We start from the raw sequence: 17,374 nt of genomic DNA on the forward strand, positions 1-17,374 counted from the left end.
GGGATAGCGTGGGTGCTGTGGAACAGTGCTAGCGGGGCACAGTAAGCCCCCCAGGGGGATGCGCTGCGCTGGAGGGCCACTCGCTGCCACAGCCCGCCTGCTGGCACGAACGTGGCGCACCCACCCGAGCTAGCAGCACTCTCAAGCTGGCAGCATCCCAGCCAGGGGCACCCGCCAACCCCGAGCTTGGCAGCGTGGCCCACGGCAGCCGCCGGGGCAGGCGGTGCCTCAGCTAAGGCGCGGGGTAGAGGGTACCGGTATGGGGAGCGAAGGCAGGAGGAGCCGGGCAGGGTGGCAGGCGGTGGGCTGAGGTGGTAGCCGCGGCGGAAGCGGGCGGCCGGGGCCCGGTGGAGGCGCAGGCCAGGCGGCCGCGGGGGCGCGCAGCGCTGGGGAAAGCGGGGGAGCGGGCGGTCTATGGGGCAGCGGCCGGCTAGGCCGGGCGGCGGCAGGCACGGAGCGTCTGGCTCCCCCTGCCCGCTCCAGCGAGTCCCTACCTTCTCCCGGCCCGCTTCGGGCGCGGCGGCCGCTCCGGCCCTGCGGGTCCCACTCCCGCCTCCGCCCCCCACGGCCGCCCAGCCCCTCCCGGGCCTCGGCCGGCCCGGCCCCTAGCGCCCGCCCGGGCTCGCCTCGCCCCGCCCGGCCCTGCCGCGCACTCTGCCGCCCAGTTGCCTCCGCCCGGTGTGGCCTGACGGGCCTGGCATGGTGCCTGTGGGAGGCTACAGCCAGGCGCGGCAGGACGGGCCGAAGGTCACCCGCGGAGTCCGGCCCTCAGCCTGGGGCCGCCGCCCCCCGGCCCCGGGCGATATGGGGTCATCTGCTTTTGCGGCACCGCCCGGCCCTACACTGCAAGGCCGTGCTCACGGCTGTCCACGGGCACATGCCGACACGGGACGCGCTGCCCAGCGTGGTGTGCCAGGCGTGGGAACGTGGCTCTGCGCCCCTCTCTAGCCTGCAGCGCCATGCAGCCGTGCTAGAGCGCCCAGGTGCGCGACCGCAAGGCAGGCAGCTGCCCGTGCAAACCCTCTTTGATTTCTTCCTTACAAAGCATTGCTGCCTCGCAGACATGAGCAGCACTGGGGCTCCTCTTCCCCTGTGCTGCCTTCTCCCGAAAGTGTCACTGCCTCATGGACTTCAGCTTTGGCAGCAGCTGATGAGTGGGTCTACACTGTCCATCTGGTGCAGTCTCAGTTTTGCTGCTAGGAATTGGCTCGGCTGCTTAGAGACACTGTAAGATCGTGCCAGAGCATCATGATGGTGAAGAACAAATAGCTCCCCATCAGAAAACGATGACAAGGAGGGCCAGTTTGTGCATCACAGGGCACACTGAAACCAGTAGGTCCTGAACTGGTTTTCCTAGCAGTCCAAGAAAAGCCTCCATGCCCCAAGAGATGCCATTCCTCAGCAGCGTGTTTTAAGGCCCTGAGTCTCTTAGCCTGCCGAGCAGTTATCACTGTTGGCACTTGTTTGTGCATGTAGCTATACTTCTCCATAGCAACCATCCAGATCCCAGCTTGGCTAGCCACCAGCCAGGAGCGAGGTTTACAGAGCGTGTGGCATGCATCGCTGTCAGCCGTGTTAGCGTGCGCAGGCTGGATGCTGTCTTGTCATCTGCTTTTCTGAGCTGGGGAGCCCCACTGCTGACATGCCACGATGCCGTTGGCAGAGGGCCTAAGCTGCACTGAGCTGGGTGCTCTCTGCCCCATAGGTATAGGTGATTACTTATGGTTCGCTGAAGCTGAAGAATGGGCTCCAGCCCTTGCCACAGGGCTCTGGATCTTGTTCTCTGACCCAAAATTTCTGCTTTTCTTGCCTGCTGAGACAGCTTTTGAGCTTTTTTCACCGTTCCAATCTCTCCTGCACCCTTTCAAGTCACTGCCATGATGAACTACTTCTGCTGACACACCCAGCAAAGGTGCCTCACTCTTGAGTTCAGCTATTTGTATTTTCTCTTTTTCTGCCTCCTCCATGCCAGACACAAATCAGCATGCATCACATGCACAAGACTCCCATCCGCCCTCCCATCTGAGGTTCCTGCTTATCACAATTTTGTGTGGACGAGTTTTTGTTCATTGTTCTGGGCCTACCTTTACTTTATGTTTCTCCAATGTCCACATACAGTTCTGGTCCCCTCATCTTGGAAAAGGTAAAAGGAAACAGAAGAATTGGAGGCAAGCAGCAAGAATGCTCAGAGGTATGGGAACAGACCGTACCGTGAACTAACATGTAGGCTAAGACTCTTGAGCTTGGAATAAGGTCGTAAGGTGGAGGAAGAGGTCTACAAAAGAATGAGTGTTCCAGAGAATATGGGGAGGAGTGACTGTTCACTGTATCTCCTGATACAAACCTGTCATCTGCTTTTGCCTCGACTGGAGCCTCAAAACGTGAAACCACTGCGCTGTTATGTCCAAAGGGTCAGTGCCATTTTTGGCCCCTGCTTCTTGCAACACTGGGGGCTAAGTTCATGGCAAGTCTTTGAGAGGCGTGCTTAAGAGTGCTGCCTCAGAAACATTTTGTAACCACGTCCTCATGTGGAAACCCCATCTACGGCCAAGTGGAGCATTACCAAACTGTTCAACACAAAAATATTCAGAGCTGGAAGGAGAATCAGCCCAGAAAGAGAGAGTCCTCCATAAGTTTGTTTCTCATAGGATCCCTCTTGAGGGAAAAAACCTTGTGGCTAAGACTCTAGTTTTGCTGCTGTACTGCCAAACCCAGAGCAGGGTGAGTGATGTTGTGTCCTGGATGGCTCTCCCACTCCAAAGAAGAAATCCCCCTCCTCTGACTTCGCTGTGGAAAGTAAGGGGAATAGAGACGGTCCTAGATTTCCTAGGACCACAAGAGGGCAACATGAGAGCACCCTGCAGCCAGTAGGCTCAGTAAGGTGATCTGACACAGCAGGGATGCAGGTGGCATGGGTAACTCTGTGCAGGCTGAGCATCACCCTGTCCAGGGACCACCCAGCTGAACTGGCCAACTGAAGGCTGCACCCTGGAAGCCTCTTCATTGCCCTCAGTTTCATAGGCATCCCATCCTCAGAGCCAAAAAGTTAGATCAGCCAGCTAAGCTAGTGCCAGGGTCGGGGGCAGCAACATCTTCCTGCACAATGGCTTGGACACGTGGTGACAAGAGACCCTTTTGCACATTGCATGGGGTTAGACTGTGTGGCACAAGGTGGCCTTCCTCATCCTGCCTTCAAGTCCACCAGGAAATCTGGTCCTGTGGAAAAGGACTTGGGGGTGCTGATGGATGAGAAGCTGGACATGAGCAGACAGTGTGCAGTTGCAGCCCAGAAGGCAAATCACATCCTGGCCTACATCAAAAGATGTATTGCCAGCACATCCAGTGAGGTGATTCTGTCACTTTGATCTTGTGAGACATCGCCTGGAGTACTGCATCCAGCTCTGGAGCTCTCAATAAAGGAAGGATATGAACTTGATGGAGCAGGCCTCTTGTAGCAGATACAGAAGAGGAAGCGATAGTGAGGGATGAAGTGCAGAATATTGCCTATGTGGTAGGGTGGTAGGGGTTGATCACATTAGATTAAAAGATGTTTGCAAAGGAGGAGAAGCAAAGGGGTGTCTGGGGGACACTTTTTGGACAGGCTTGATGCATGGAGGGAGCCAGTGCAATGGAAGGCTGGGAGAGATTGGGATAACTAGACAAGCAGAAAGAAATCACTGGGGCACATCCCTCTGGAGTTATTTATTTTCTAGAAGAAATGCTAGAAAGTTTTTGCCTGCTTAGGGTATTTTCACCCTGAAAATAACCAGCTTTGTTTCTACTCTTGCTTCCACTTTGGACTTGCCCACATAGCCTAAGCAGCATTTTAAGGCCCAGCCAGTAGCACTCCACCTCACTGAACTATAGATTTTGTCTTTCCTGAACACAATTACAACTCACGTGGCTTGTGCTTTACCTGCACAGTACCACACCTGCACTGCTGGCACCAAGCACCCACACTTCCTAACTGTACATTGTCATGACCAAGTCTCAGGGTATTTGTCTCAAAGGAATCTCAAATCGCTTGTCTCACACTCCTACTCACTACCAGGTGTCAGACCTCACCTAGTTGCTTCTGTGCTCAGACTAATAGTTGTGCTGGCTAGAGCAGACCCATCAGTGAGCTATCTGGTTTGGGTCTGAAGACATAAGGAGATGGGGATAATCCTTGGCTTTTGTAAATGTGTATCATTTCAGCCTGACTACAAAGAATCCAAACCAGTCACCAGGAATTCCCAGCACATCAAGATAAATGTGCTATCAGGCAGGAGATGACCTCGGACCAGCACCTCCCATTGCCACATTCCTACTTGTGGTGTTGCCAACCAGATATGTGTGATACAAACTCTGTTCAGAGAGGGTCACAGCGCTCACTGCTTTAAAACTGACCTCCCCTTAACTTCAGGGTCTACAGGCAGTAAGCATCCTTACCTGAAGGAGAAGCGTGACACTGGCACCCAGAGAACTAGTGTCAGGATTCACATGCCAAATTTGTGAGTGCAACAGTCTCAGACCAGGGTCTGGATTCATTCTCCCTGATGTGCACTAGTGTCTGAGTGTCTCACATGAGATGTAGCAACACGGTCCAGAAGTAAAGGGAGCAAAGTTCTCTGAGATGGAGCAAATGCAGAAGAAAAGCTCAGCAGCAACAGACATCCTTCCCAGAGAACTGCAGCCCGGGCACATTTTGTTGTGAATGACTTCACAATTTGTTCAGGGATTAAATACTTCCTTGTTTAATAACCTAGTAATTTGGGCTAGTTTCATGCTGGACTGTTGGAAAGTTCACTGGCTGAAGTCATCAGCCGAGCCTTGTATAAACAGCTTCCCCCAGCTTTCAGCCAAACAAGCTGTCCTCATCTTTGGGTCCCCCGACGTGTTGCTCTTGGCACTACCTTCTTCTGAAGGGCTTTGTTGTTCGCACGTGTGCCTGAGGCTTTACGCTCTAGGGGCTTCTTCACCACATTTTGCTTGAGCTGGAAATGCACCTGGGTAAAGAACAAAAATAACCATGTAACACTTTCTGTGTTCTCTGCTGGCTCAGGGGTCTGCAGGACCTGCCTCTGCCACTGGCCTTTGAAGCTAACTGTTGGGCCAAGACAAGCAATAAGGGGCCTCAGCCAGTGTTATAGAATGAGGACTCAGTTCTTAAGTCAGCTGGAAACATCTTTTTTTTTTTCCTGTGGAAAATGTTGTGCTAACAATCAGCTACTCTTCTTATGTAGAGTTGCTCCTATGGCAATACAATGTCCTGGGATGGTTTGGAAGACGGGCTGTGAAAGGCAAGGGTGTAAGCTATGCTCTTTCTTCAACTTTTCTCACCAGAAAGCAGAGAAATGGCATTTCTTTGCGTCTCTGTGAATACTGAATACACAGGATGCTTTGGGACAGACAGTCCTTTTTCAGTTGCATCTTGTTAGTGGATTCCTGCTTAATCAGTCTTTCAGTAGATCCAGAAAAAAATATATCCATGAAAGAAACTTCCATCCACTACAGCCATGTAAGCAGGACAAGAGGGAGAAGGGGACAAGAAGTGTGCAGGATACCATATCAGACATCCAGGGAATAAGGAGGCTGTATGGAAAGGTGAAGCTGGAGAGGGGCTGTGTGGCTATCCTAGGGAGGGATAGGGTAAATGGTTAGTATGGGAGATGCTGCACTGGCAGAAGGAAATACAGGCAGAATGGCTGCGGTGAGAGGAGATCCACAAAAAACAGTCCATAAGGGAACAAATCAGTCTTCTATGGTAACACTGTAAAGGGAATATCTGTTTTAAAAAGGAAAGCCAAAGAGCTGGATGTTTAACCTAACAAAACAAAGGCTAGGGCTGGGCTTGACAGCTTTCTATAAATACATCAGGGAATAAATACCAGGGAAGAGGGAGCAGCTATTTAAAGCACAACATTGGCATAAGAACAAATAGGGATAAACTGACCATAAATAAATTTAGGATGAAAATTAGAAGGTTTCTAATCCTGAGAAAAGGGCAGCTCTGGATGAACTTCAGAGGCTGGGTAGGGTGGGATGAAAAGGTGGAGGGTGGGAGGAACGCTGAAGTATATTTATGGCAGAGCTTGACCAGAGTACATGCAGTGAAGCAAACGATATGCTAGGATGGTGCAGCTGGGGGGATCTTGCTGATCCTTAGAGGAGACTCCATCTGCAGTCCCACCACGTTCACAAGGCAGCAGCAGGGGCAGGAATCACTGCCACTATTGTTACAAACAATATCTATCCATCTAGTGTGCCCACAGAAACGAGCTGTAGAGGCCACACTGGAGTCAAGAACACCTTGCCTTCTAAAAGCGCATGGCTGTTCTTTGTTGGCACCTAGTTCCCATCTCTCTTGGGTGCTCTCAGCAGAAAGAAATGCAGACTTTGGCCTCTTGCTATGATTCTGATAATGTATTTGGTCCTGGGCAGAGTGCAGATGATAGCAGAGCACTGAAAGCCACAGAGCCAGGAGGATAATGGGGCCTCAGAGAACAGATGCTGTCTCCACATCATCATGTCCTGGAGAATGGGGAGGTGGGAGAGCTAAAGAGCAGCAACCCAAGCCAGCCAGGGGCTGTATAGCTAAGAGGCAGAGAAGGGTCAGAGGAGCTGGCACGGCAGCCCAGTGCAGCTGTGAGCCATCAGTAAGGAATCAAGAGACACATGGCATTGCCTTCACCCTGTTCCTCTGTGTGAGCCGCAGGGAGTCCTGTGTCTGCCAAAGCAGACAGCCTGTAGCCACTGGCAAAGCTCTACATCTCATCTTGTTCTTTGCTGCTCGCTAGACATCCTCTGCTACATTTCTTTCTGCCTAGGGTGAAGACATTTTGAGACACCCTCGTGACTGTGCAGCCTGACTCACCAATGAAGGTGCAGCTGGGCCCACTGTTGTTGTCACTGTCTGGGGCTGGTACCCTTCTGCAGAGGCCGTGACAGTGTAAGTGCCAGGCAGGAGCAGCCGGAAATAATCCCCCATATCACCTGGAACACAAGGTGGAAACAAAACAGTCAGGATGCATGGGAAGCACAGAACAGAAGATATTCCAGTATGTCTTGCTGCATGTACTTTCTTGAGGATGAGTAGCCTCTAAAACCCAGGCAATTTTGGCCTTGTTTCAAAATCTGCTGGCTACCTAAAGACTGGATCCACAATGGCACACCAGCACTGGCTGTGTCACTGCACAGAGGCTGCAGATCTGAGCGCTTGCCAGTCAGTGACAGCAGACCTAAGGGCAATCATATCTCCAATCTGCTCCTTACGGATAACACACTCTCTAATTCCTGTCATACAGAATTTTGCCATGTTTGGGTCATGAGCAGGGTTTTAATTGCTTCTCAGCTTATCTGCTCCCTCATTCTCTTCCAGGAGCATTCTGATGGATGGTGTCCTGTCATGGTTAGGGACAGGGGACAGCAAACAGGGAGGCACCACACTATGGTTTATTTTTAATAGTTTCAGAATATATGGAACTGGATGGGTATTGCAAATTTGAGTCATCATTACAGGCAGGACTAACTGGTACAAGTGAGAAACATGAGCCAGGGGCTTCCAAAAGACAACAGGAAGGGTGGGTAGCAGGTCAAAAGGAATATTTTCCCCCTCTGTTCAGTCCTGGTGAGGCTGCATTTGGATACTATGTACAGTTTTGGTGCCCTCAGGTCAAACAGGAGAACCAAAGATCCTGTCCAAAAGGGAGAACTCAGTCCCCACAAGGAGAGCTTGGGGAGCCAGGTGGGCTTAGTGTATATGGGAGAAGGTGGAGTGGGATTTGCTCACAACTGGCAGCTACTTGAAGGGCAGCTACAAAGGCAAACGGGGGCAAACTCCTCTCAGCAGTTCCAGGCAATATAGCTTGGGAGCTCTGGGGCAGATCAGGGAGCACAGCTTCAATGTGAAGGTGGTGCAGCCCTGGCATAGCAGACAGGCTGTGAAATCTCCATCCATAAGGGTCAGAAAGAATCAGATGGAGGGAACAATAGCTGATCAAAGTCAAAGTTGCAGACAATCCTGTTCCAAGCAGGAGGCTGGACAGGAGACCCCAGGTGGCCCTTTGCAGACAGCACCTCTGCAATTCTGTGATCTCTTGTACACTCTCCTTTCCTTTTCAGGTTGGAATAATAAGTGACAAATATTAGAGTGTTACTGAGTTGCAGACCTATGGCTAGTTTTGGCAAGTTCAGTCTGATTTCTGAAGAGCTGGAATATCGACTCTTTTCTGCAGCCAGTCTGTAATGCCTGATTCATTTGTTTCAGGGTACTTATGCAAAGAGGCTAAAATCAGCCAGCAAAGGAGAAATCACCAAAGCTTGGATAAACTAAAGTGGCACTTCTAAATTTGTCAGGCTTGAAGCTATCAGGCATTTCAGCTGTGTAGATACTTAAATGCTTAAGTAGATTATTCCCTCAATTTTATCTTCTGTTATATACAAATGTATTTTGTCCTCTCAGATAAAATAGGAGGTGACTTTCAGAAGTCCTTTACAATAAGTTTACAATTGCACTGCAATCATCACCTCTTTCTTTCCTAAGCTCCCTCTGCTTCAGGATGCACAAGCCTATTTCTCACAGCTAGTGTTTTTGGAAAGCAAACCATGCTGGCCACACATATTGTAGCCCTGCCTGCTAACCTCCTCTCACATACCCAGATAATGTCTGAGAGGCTGTATCCAAATTGGACAGCATGCAAGGGGACTACCAACCTACCAGAGGTGACGTCATGGCTGATTCCCTGGACAGAAATCACTGCTCCTGCAATGCCATTGTTGTTCTCATCTGATACCACCCCTTTGATGCCCTGGTGAACCTGCAGGGAAGGAGACATACTGGTGGGTCAAAGATGTTCCTTTGCTCAGAAGGGTACTGCCAAGCACTGGAGGAAAGAAGAATTCTGAGGACAGTCTCCTCGTGCCCTGCACTCTCCTGGTTCTCCCCAACAGAGCCAGTCTAGGACATAACAGCCTCCCCTAAGACCACCAACTAGAGCATCCAGCGAGCTCCATGACTACCTCCCTCTCAGCCCTAGTGCCTACTGGTCCCCTGCCACCACGGTCCATGGGGACCTGCAGGAGTGTGTAAGTCTGAGGATTGCCCCCTTACCTCTTCAATGAAAGCAACAAGGGCCTCTCGGTTGGCCATCCACTGCCGCTCCAGGTCCTCCTCAGGGGGAAACTTATTGCAGCTGAGCTCCAAGGTGATTTCAAAGCAGTTGGTGTAGAGGTAATTGAAGTCCTGCATACCTGGAAGAGAAGAAAGGCCTGTGGCTAAGGGAATGCAAGGCCCCTTCCCCTCCCCACTCCCACACATCCGGCTCCTGTCTATCTTCTACCAGAACTGTTCTGTTCTCCCTCTTCACTCTGCAGGTGCAGCTTCCTTCCTCCAAGCCAGCCCAACTAGATCCTTCTTCTTCCATGCAGACCTCTCCCCTTGTGGCTGCCCAACTCTCTCCTTCAGCTGGATCATTCACCAACCTGTCTTCAGAAGCTTATAAAGGTTGGGTACCAGCAAGGGCTATATATCTCTTCCCAGTTCATCTGCAATCTGTTTTCTAGCCTAATTTGCTAATTTTCACTTTCCTGATTGGGTCCGGATTTAAAATCAGACTTTTCAGAAGCCATCATCTACAAGAAATCAGAGAGTCACAGCTTTGGGTCTTGCTGGAGTTACACTGTAGCATTTTTAGATACACTAACAGATGACTGTGCCCTTTGTTCAGCAGCAGACAGCAGGACTCGGTCGCCTTTGGCTATTTCTGTGTCTCTCTCCCAAGCCACTTCCAGTCTTCCCAAGCCATTTGCCTGCCTACGATGGAGACACCAGAATGGTGCCTAGTAATGTGCACAGTACTGTTGCCACAGCCCTTCCCCATCCCATTCTGCTCTGAGGTTTCTCATCTGTTGCTTCACTTCCCTTTAGCTTGACACCTTGCTGCAGCTGGTACTCATCCGCTCAGCCCTTACCTTTGCTGAGTGAGTACCAGGATGCTCCATTTGTGATGCCATCGGCAAAGTAGTCCCCACAGTTCCAGCCACGGTGCATCCAGCTGTGGGCGTATGAGTAGGTCTTGGCCAGCTAGAGAGAGAGTAGATGGTGATCACCACTCTAGCACTGCATGGCTGGGGAACCTGCCCAGTCCTGGGTATTCTCCATCCCACATGAGCTTCATCAGGGACTGCTGGAGGGAAGTCAGACGGGAGACAGCTCCTGCATTTCACTGCCATGAAATGCAACATGAGGTGGCCAGAATCTTTATGAAATTAACACAGATGAAGGTGAAGGAGGAGGAGCAGATATCTGACACACTGGAGCCTTGATGATGGCTCAAGCATCTTCTGCCCTTCTCCCACTGAGAAGAAGGGCATCAGAGGGCACTGGACCTACACAGATCTGCCCCTCACACTGGATATGGCACTAACAGGGGGAGAAGATATTCAAAGAAAACTAACCAGAAACAGTCTTGTTGCTAATACCATATATATCAGGGGAATTTGGATTAGATGCAAATACCATATATAGCAGAGGAATTTGTGTTAGGAAAGAGTTTGGGTGACTTCTAGCAGCATACTGGCCTTATTAAGTTTACTGATTATTTTTAGATGTGAAGGCAGGGCTAAAATTGGGCCACTGCATCCAAGACCCGTCCTTTGCTTAAGACACAGTTGAAGAGAGGCTGGTGTTTGCACTACCTAATGCAAGCTCTATACCTTTGTATTATGCTTCAGATGCTGGTATAATCCCATCCTGTCAGCAGGAAAACAGCTCCTTTGCTCTATTTCTGATGTCTGAGGCTATGTGGGTATCATTAGCCTATGCCCCAGACTGCAGCCTCTCTATATCTGGGTCGGAGGGCAGCCCTGATCCCAACAGGTCCTGGCAAACCCCTGCACAGCCTCTGCTTCCAGAAAAGGCTGAACCCCTCCAGCTCAGCCTTATTTTTCTCATTAACTGTTCTAACGCAACTTGCTTTTTCTTGTGCTGGCTATTTCCTAATGGAAGCAGTGACTGAGGCACTATTTTCTGCAACATTTTAACAATGGAGAAAATCCGCAGGCTTCAGCTAGCACTGCTGGAATCAGCAAGACAGACTGATACATTCCCTCATGTCTGTCTATGCTCCTGGTGTGCTTTTTTTTGGTCTTTCTTATTCTTCAGCATCAGCAAGCCCATGCTGGGTATTCGCCTTCCTTAACTTGCTCTCCGCAGATCCCCAGCCAGACCTCACCAGCTCACCAGGAAAAAAACCAGCCATATACATACTATGGTGGTGCAGCAGAACTGGGGGCAGGCTCCAGCTTTGGAAGAACTGGGGTTATGTGGACCCCAAACATGGCATGGACAAGAAAGGAACTTCTGAGGGTTAAGACTGGTCTGTCCATGTGATATTGGCTCACGGTGGGGCTGATCCAACCTGGCTCATGAGCTGGCAGCAGGCAGAAATGCTGTAGTCTGCTAATGGTTTTCTCCAGCACATTCCTTAGCTCAACAGCAAAATGAGGCAGTGACTAGAGACTCCCAGCCAGTTCTTACATGGAGCACCCTGCCAGGTCTGTGGGAATGCCCTGTCCCATTAAGGCTGTGCTCACCTTCTGAAACAGCTTGTCATCGGGGGTAGGTGTGTTGATTGTGCGCCGGTGGCTCCGGAACCGCTGGTCCTGAGACTTGTCATAGGGGTAGTTTGCCACCACTGCTCCACCATGCAGATTGGCAGAGAGCACAAAGTTGTAGCTGCTGATCCACTGGATCACAGCCAGTGTCTCCGGTTCCACCTATGGAAGAGGGATGGGGACAGGAAGAAATGCTCAGCCACTTCTGGGCCAGCAGGCACTCCATAGCAGGCCATGGTGTGGTCACATCAGAACATGCCCTGCACCCTGCCTGCTTGAGCCCTTGTGGCCTCCTCTATTCTCCACTGTCTGCCCTATTATGCAGAGCAGGCCTCTTGCATGCATACCCTGCTGTGGCTCTCCCAGCACAGCCCCAAAACCCAAGACAGAGATATTAGCCAGCACATGCCAAGTCTTCTGCCCTATGCATTGCAACCTTCTCCCCAGATTTGCTATGGTACCAGCCCCTCCTTCTGGCAGGTACTGGCAGAGGTGTGATACAGGACAGGATTACATACTTTCCTGCATGCAAGAGGCAGAGAGAAGGAGAGAAACACTGTGAAAGCCAAAGGATGGTGTATTCCCTTGTGTGCTGAGCCACTCTAAGAGAACGCTGCAGGCCTCACAGCATCCCAGGCTGATACCTGGCTTTTCCAATTGTCAGGCAGTGGAATGTGGTGATTTGGTCCACTGATTTCTCCGCTGTAGTACATGAATGTGTTAAGGTCAGGGAAGTTGCGGTTCAAGTCCACTCCATTGGCATTGTTCCTTCCTGTCAAGTAACCATTGCTGTCTGGGCCCTGCAGGGCAAAAGTACATCACAGGTGAGTACAGGGTGGGCAGATCAGGCTGGGTGGCAGGGTGGCAGGGACTGGCCATGGTAATTGAGCTTCAGTGCCTTTGATTCACAACATGTGTGTTACCGCTGGCAGGAAGATGAAGAGTAATGGTACTGGCAGGGAAAATCATTAACAGTATCTTCATCTTCCACGGTGACAGAGCGAGGCACAAGCCAAATAAACAACTTGTCTGAACTGAAAGAGTCATGAATAAAATATCTCCCTGAGGTCTAGTGGTAAAAAAGGAATGGGTGAGGTTTTGGGGGAGACCAAGGTGCTTCTGTGCAACCCCATTTCTCTCTGCTTATGACAGTGGTATTCATCTGCCACCTCCCCAGCCTGGGGCAGGGGATTTGCAGTGACCCTTCTATGACAAATAACTTCTGGGGAGGAAAAGACAGGTGTAGGAAGCCTCCTCCATCACCTGCCAGGGCCACCTGTGGCAGGACACACTGCTGAAGCTGTTGCTCAGTGACACTCAGTGAGAGGGACAAATTTGGAAGGGAGGAAGGATACCCCCTCCTTGTAGCTGTGGTGAATGGGATCCCACAGGTCTTTCTTCCCCTGCCAGGCTGGAGGAAGTGATTGCTGCCTGGTACCTGCTTGGCAGCCACTTCGTACCCGTCGGGGTTCATGGAGGGCATGATGTGGATGCGTGTGCTGTGGATGAGGCCAGTGATCCGATCGTTGCCCCGGCGGTACTCCTCACAAAGGAACTCGGAGAGCTGCAGCAGCAGCTCACGGCCCAGAACCTCATTCCCATGCATGTTCCCAACATACTTGAACTCTGGCTCCACTGGAAAGAGCAAGAGAGTGACACCATTAGCCAGGAGTGAGGGAGGAGGGAAGAGCCAATTCCTAATGCAGGGAACCCAGGCAAGCCCAAGGGACCCCCAATAAATGATGTGAAATGGCCTTTTCCCTTGGAAAATGCAAACCTCAGCCAAGGAGGGTGGCACAATTCCCACACTGGTTTTCCTCCACTTTGCCGTAGCATCCCTGGGAGTAACTCAGGCTTTCCACTGAGTTGCTGCTTGCCTTTGAGAATACAAGAGCATATATCTGCAGATGGTTTATTCTTGGGCTAGAAAGAGGCAGCTTAGAAAGACCAGTGAGCCTCCTAACTCAGCAATGAGTGGCAGTGGAGGGGACAGGCCATTTCTCCCACCTCTGCCCTTTGTGGTTTACTCTCAGTACCTCTCACCAGCATGGCACACTCCTGGCTCTGCATGCTTTAAGGAGCTTTAAATTACTCTGCAGGATAAAATCAATCCCTGGCTTCAAGCAAGCCATGCTCTTTTACTGGAAGGGCACGGTTGCTTCCAGCTGCTGCTGTCAGCTCCTGACTCACCTCCTTTTTACCTGCCTCCAAGGAGGAGATTTAGGGGCTTCCTCGCCCTCAGGGGACATGGACGAAAGCCTAGAGAAACCCTCAGCAGCAGAGTTGAGTATGGATCAAACTGTCCCTCAGGCAGCTTTGGTATGAGCAAAAAGGTCTCTTGCCATTGACTTTTCTGAAATGAGGTCTCAAAATACAGAGAGAGAGACCACAGACTGACAGTGCCTGGAGCAGGACTCACTGCTTTGCTAAAGGAGAGGCAGCACAGATGAGAGTCACATTACACCCTCCCAGAGGGTCTTTTAAAGCAGCTACTTGTGGGAAAACAAGATCTCCTACTGCAGGCTGGAGTCAACACTGGTAGGATAAAAGACAACAGACTAATTAAGTTAAAAAGGGGATTCTGACTTTCACACAAAAAGGTCAGGAAAAAATAGGGTGCTGCTACAAATGTCAGCTTGTCAGAACTCGAGATTCCTACAACACCCTGAGTATTCCAGCCACCAGCAGAGATCAGACTCTCTGCAGCAGTGTGCAGCCGTGCTTAGGGTAAAAGGCATTGCAGCCCCATGCTGGGCATCTGCTATTTCCAAACCCCCCTGAGCCTGTACTGTGCTGGAAGGAGATACCACACCCAGACATGCTGAAGACAGATTCTAAAAAAAGTTCTACCTTTGGCAAAAGATTTTGTTTCCCCACATCTTTTTGTCACTGTGCCTTACCGTAGGACATCATAGGTGGGCAAAATGTTTTGACCTGGTTAGATTTCAGGGACATGAGAACTGATTTCGTTAGGTAGTCCAGCTGTAAAAATGTCCTGGACGTAAGTGCAACCTTTATTTAAAGACAGAGGTCTCAGCAGGGATTCTCCTCTGCTTTGTTTGAGACTGCAGTAGGACTTGTCAGTCTTTTTCACTACTCAGATCCCTAAACATTGTCCACGTGGACACAGAAGCCCTAATTACTGCACTCTAAGCTTGCGTTTTGGAGTTATTTACTGCGGTCCTTAAGGGAATCCAGAGTTTCCCAATGTCTTCATGATACAGGCTGAAAGTGCCAGCCCAAGTTACAAGCAGTGCCACAGGTCCATGCTGTGTGCCTGTACAGGGGAGATCTTGGACACCATCTGTGGCCCTTCCAGCTGCTCTCCCGTGGTTCTGCTAATCTAAAACTCAGTTGTGCTTTGTTAGTGCCCTTTGCTCACACCTTGCTTTGAATGAGTCTCTGATATGCTGTGGAGACGTCCAAAGTGTCCCTTGGGGTCATGCAGTTTCCCTGTACTGAAAAATAGGACTGGCATAGAGGTGGTCAGGGTAGAAAGCTTCCCATACTGCCTCCCAGCACCCCTGAAGGTGAAATTCTCGGTCTGCTGGATGGGAGCACTCCCCCAGTGCAGCACATCCTTGGGAAAGCTGCTGCCAGACACGAGATGCTGTGGGGTTTGGAGGGGCTGCTCCACTGAAGGGGTCACAGGTACAGGTCCTGATCACCCCTGCAGTGCTGCCAGTTTTCCACATGACGATTTGTCAGCCCCTGCACTTAACCACACCAGGCAGGCTTTGAAAAGGCGAAAGATCCTGAAAAAGTTGGCAGAGCCTTGCCCACATCTGTGGCCCAGGGGCACAGAGCGGGGTAGCAACGCAGCTCTCTGTGCATGTTCCCAGCCTGGAGAGCAAACTGGTTTCAGCCCCCCAGGGTTGCCTGGTTGCTTGCAAGGTCTGTCTCTGCAGTCTCTGTGCCACACAGGCAGCAGTTCAAGGGGGCCATTGCTGCCAAGGCTCCATTCAGCCACGTGGCAGCAGGTAGAGATCCCTCAGACCGGCCAGTCACAGGGGCTGAGTGGAACGCAGGGCTGCAGAAGCTCAGCATCCACTCTGCCCTCCGCTTGCTGATCCCCTGGCTTTAGGGTCTAAGAGCAGGAAGGGCCAAATTCTTCCCTCCTGACACTAAGCACCAGCGAAGGGTGCAGGTGCATGCTGCCTCTCCCTTCCAGGGTGCCAAGGGCAAGTGGGGTGCCAGGATGGACTTGCCTGGGTTCTCGCGTTAGCTTGTGCTGAAAAATCAGATCTCCGTCCAAAGTACGCGCCTGGGCTACGCCGCAGCTCACGCAAGCACCCTGCACGCATGTTGGTTTTGCATGCGTGTCCCAGGGCTGACTGCGGGGTGCCTGCCAGAGCGGCCACTGACACCCTGCCATCGCCAGGAGGCTTGTCTGGAAAGGGAGATATCCCTGCCCCGTGCTTCAGCAGCGCCGCATGGCAAGGAGCGTGGCGGCGAACCCCCGCCCCCCGTACTCACGGGGCTCATGGATGCCCGGGTAGTCGCTGAACTCCAGCACGTAGAGGTGTCGGCCCTCGACGCTGCGGCCGATGCTGTAGATGCGGGTGACGTAGGGGCACTGGCTCTGCACGCGGAACAGGGCCTGCACCATCTCCTCGTAGCGGTGGTGGAGGAAGCTGAGGGCAGCTGCCCCCTCGAGCAGGAGCAGAGCTCCCACGAGGGACCGCAGCCACCCAGCCATCCTCCCGCGGCGCTGGGCGCCCAGAACGGCTCCGAACCCCCGGCTCCCTCCCTGCCGGGAGCTTAAAGTGCAAACTCCAACCAGCGCTTTCCAGTTTCCGAGTGCCAGCCCCCTGCACCTGCGGGCGGGGGGCGGCGGGAGCGGGGTGCGCTGGGGCCCCGCGGAGCAGGAATGCTCCCCCCGCCCGCCAGCGAGCCCGCTCCCTGCCGTCGAAGAAGCTCCCGCCTGCCTGCAGCTCACTTATTAACCGCACAGTAAACAGGTTCCCGCAGCCACTGTGTCTCCCTGCAAAAGAAGCGCAGGGCTGGAAAACTGGCTGCCGAGGGCGTCGGGGCTGCCAAGCGCACGGCAAGCGGCAGGGCGGGGGAGAGGAGAGGGGGGCAGCCAGCTGCGGGCATGCCTGCCGCCCAGCTCTTCCGTAGGGATGGCGCTCGGGCGGCCCTGGTATCCGAAGGGCTCCCGCAGCTCTGTCCCGGCCCTGCCTGCCCGGCGCGGGTAGGTCCCGCTGTTCCTCTGCGGGGCCCGGCAGCCAGCTCGGAGCCACTCTCGCTCTCCTGCCCCATCTCCTGGGCAAGCAAAGGGAGACGTTCCGCAGGCTCTGCGGGTCAGCTGGCCCCCATGTCCTGGCCCCTTGCTCATTTGGCAGTCCCACTACTCCCGGGGTAAACAGACAGGGACGGCACCGCCTTCCCCACAACTGCCTACCCAGCAGTCGAGCTAGGACTTTGCAAGGGGGCAAGAAAGGGCAAGGTGAGATTTGATGGAGTAGTTGTCTCCTGAGGAGGTACCAGCAAGGACAGCTCTGCTCAGAGGTCTGCTGTGCACCTGGAGTGGACATGGTTATGAGCTGCAACAGGCATGGGGTAACTGGCAGCAGAAGAGAGCTCAGAAGCCTAAATACAGACTCCTGGCTGTCAAGCGTTGCAGACTCCTGCTTTTTAGGACTTGCAGACTGTGTTTTGATTTGGGGCAAGCAGTTTTGTCTCTGCTCTGCCATGTGCACCCTTGCTTCAGGGGGCAGAAGTCATCTCAGCGTCCCTGTGCTCTGCTTGTGGACACACACAGCTGTGGGAGGTAGCC

At 52.4% G+C, this 17,374-nt stretch overlaps 1 protein-coding gene across 1 annotated transcript; it reads right to left on the reverse strand.

Annotated features, from left to right (window-relative positions):
• Positions 1-4,708: 4,708 nt before the first annotated feature.
• Positions 4,709-16,672, reverse strand: CPN1 (carboxypeptidase N subunit 1). Its single transcript, XM_064145614.1, has 9 exons — positions 16,072-16,672; positions 13,034-13,230; positions 12,240-12,395; positions 11,575-11,757; positions 9,952-10,063; positions 9,092-9,231; positions 8,699-8,798; positions 6,857-6,975; positions 4,709-4,988 (listed from the first exon to the last, which is right to left on the reverse strand). Exons 1-9 carry the CDS (start codon positions 16,292-16,294, stop codon positions 4,857-4,859), a joined length of 1,362 nt encoding a protein of 453 aa, XP_064001684.1. The 5' UTR covers positions 16,295-16,672; the 3' UTR covers positions 4,709-4,856.
• Between the last annotated feature and the right edge of the window lie 702 nt (positions 16,673-17,374).

This window comes from Pogoniulus pusillus, chromosome 6 (genome assembly GCF_015220805.1).
Source record: "Pogoniulus pusillus isolate bPogPus1 chromosome 6, bPogPus1.pri, whole genome shotgun sequence".
In the NCBI taxonomy this organism is placed as follows: Eukaryota; Metazoa; Chordata; class Aves; order Piciformes; family Lybiidae; genus Pogoniulus; species Pogoniulus pusillus.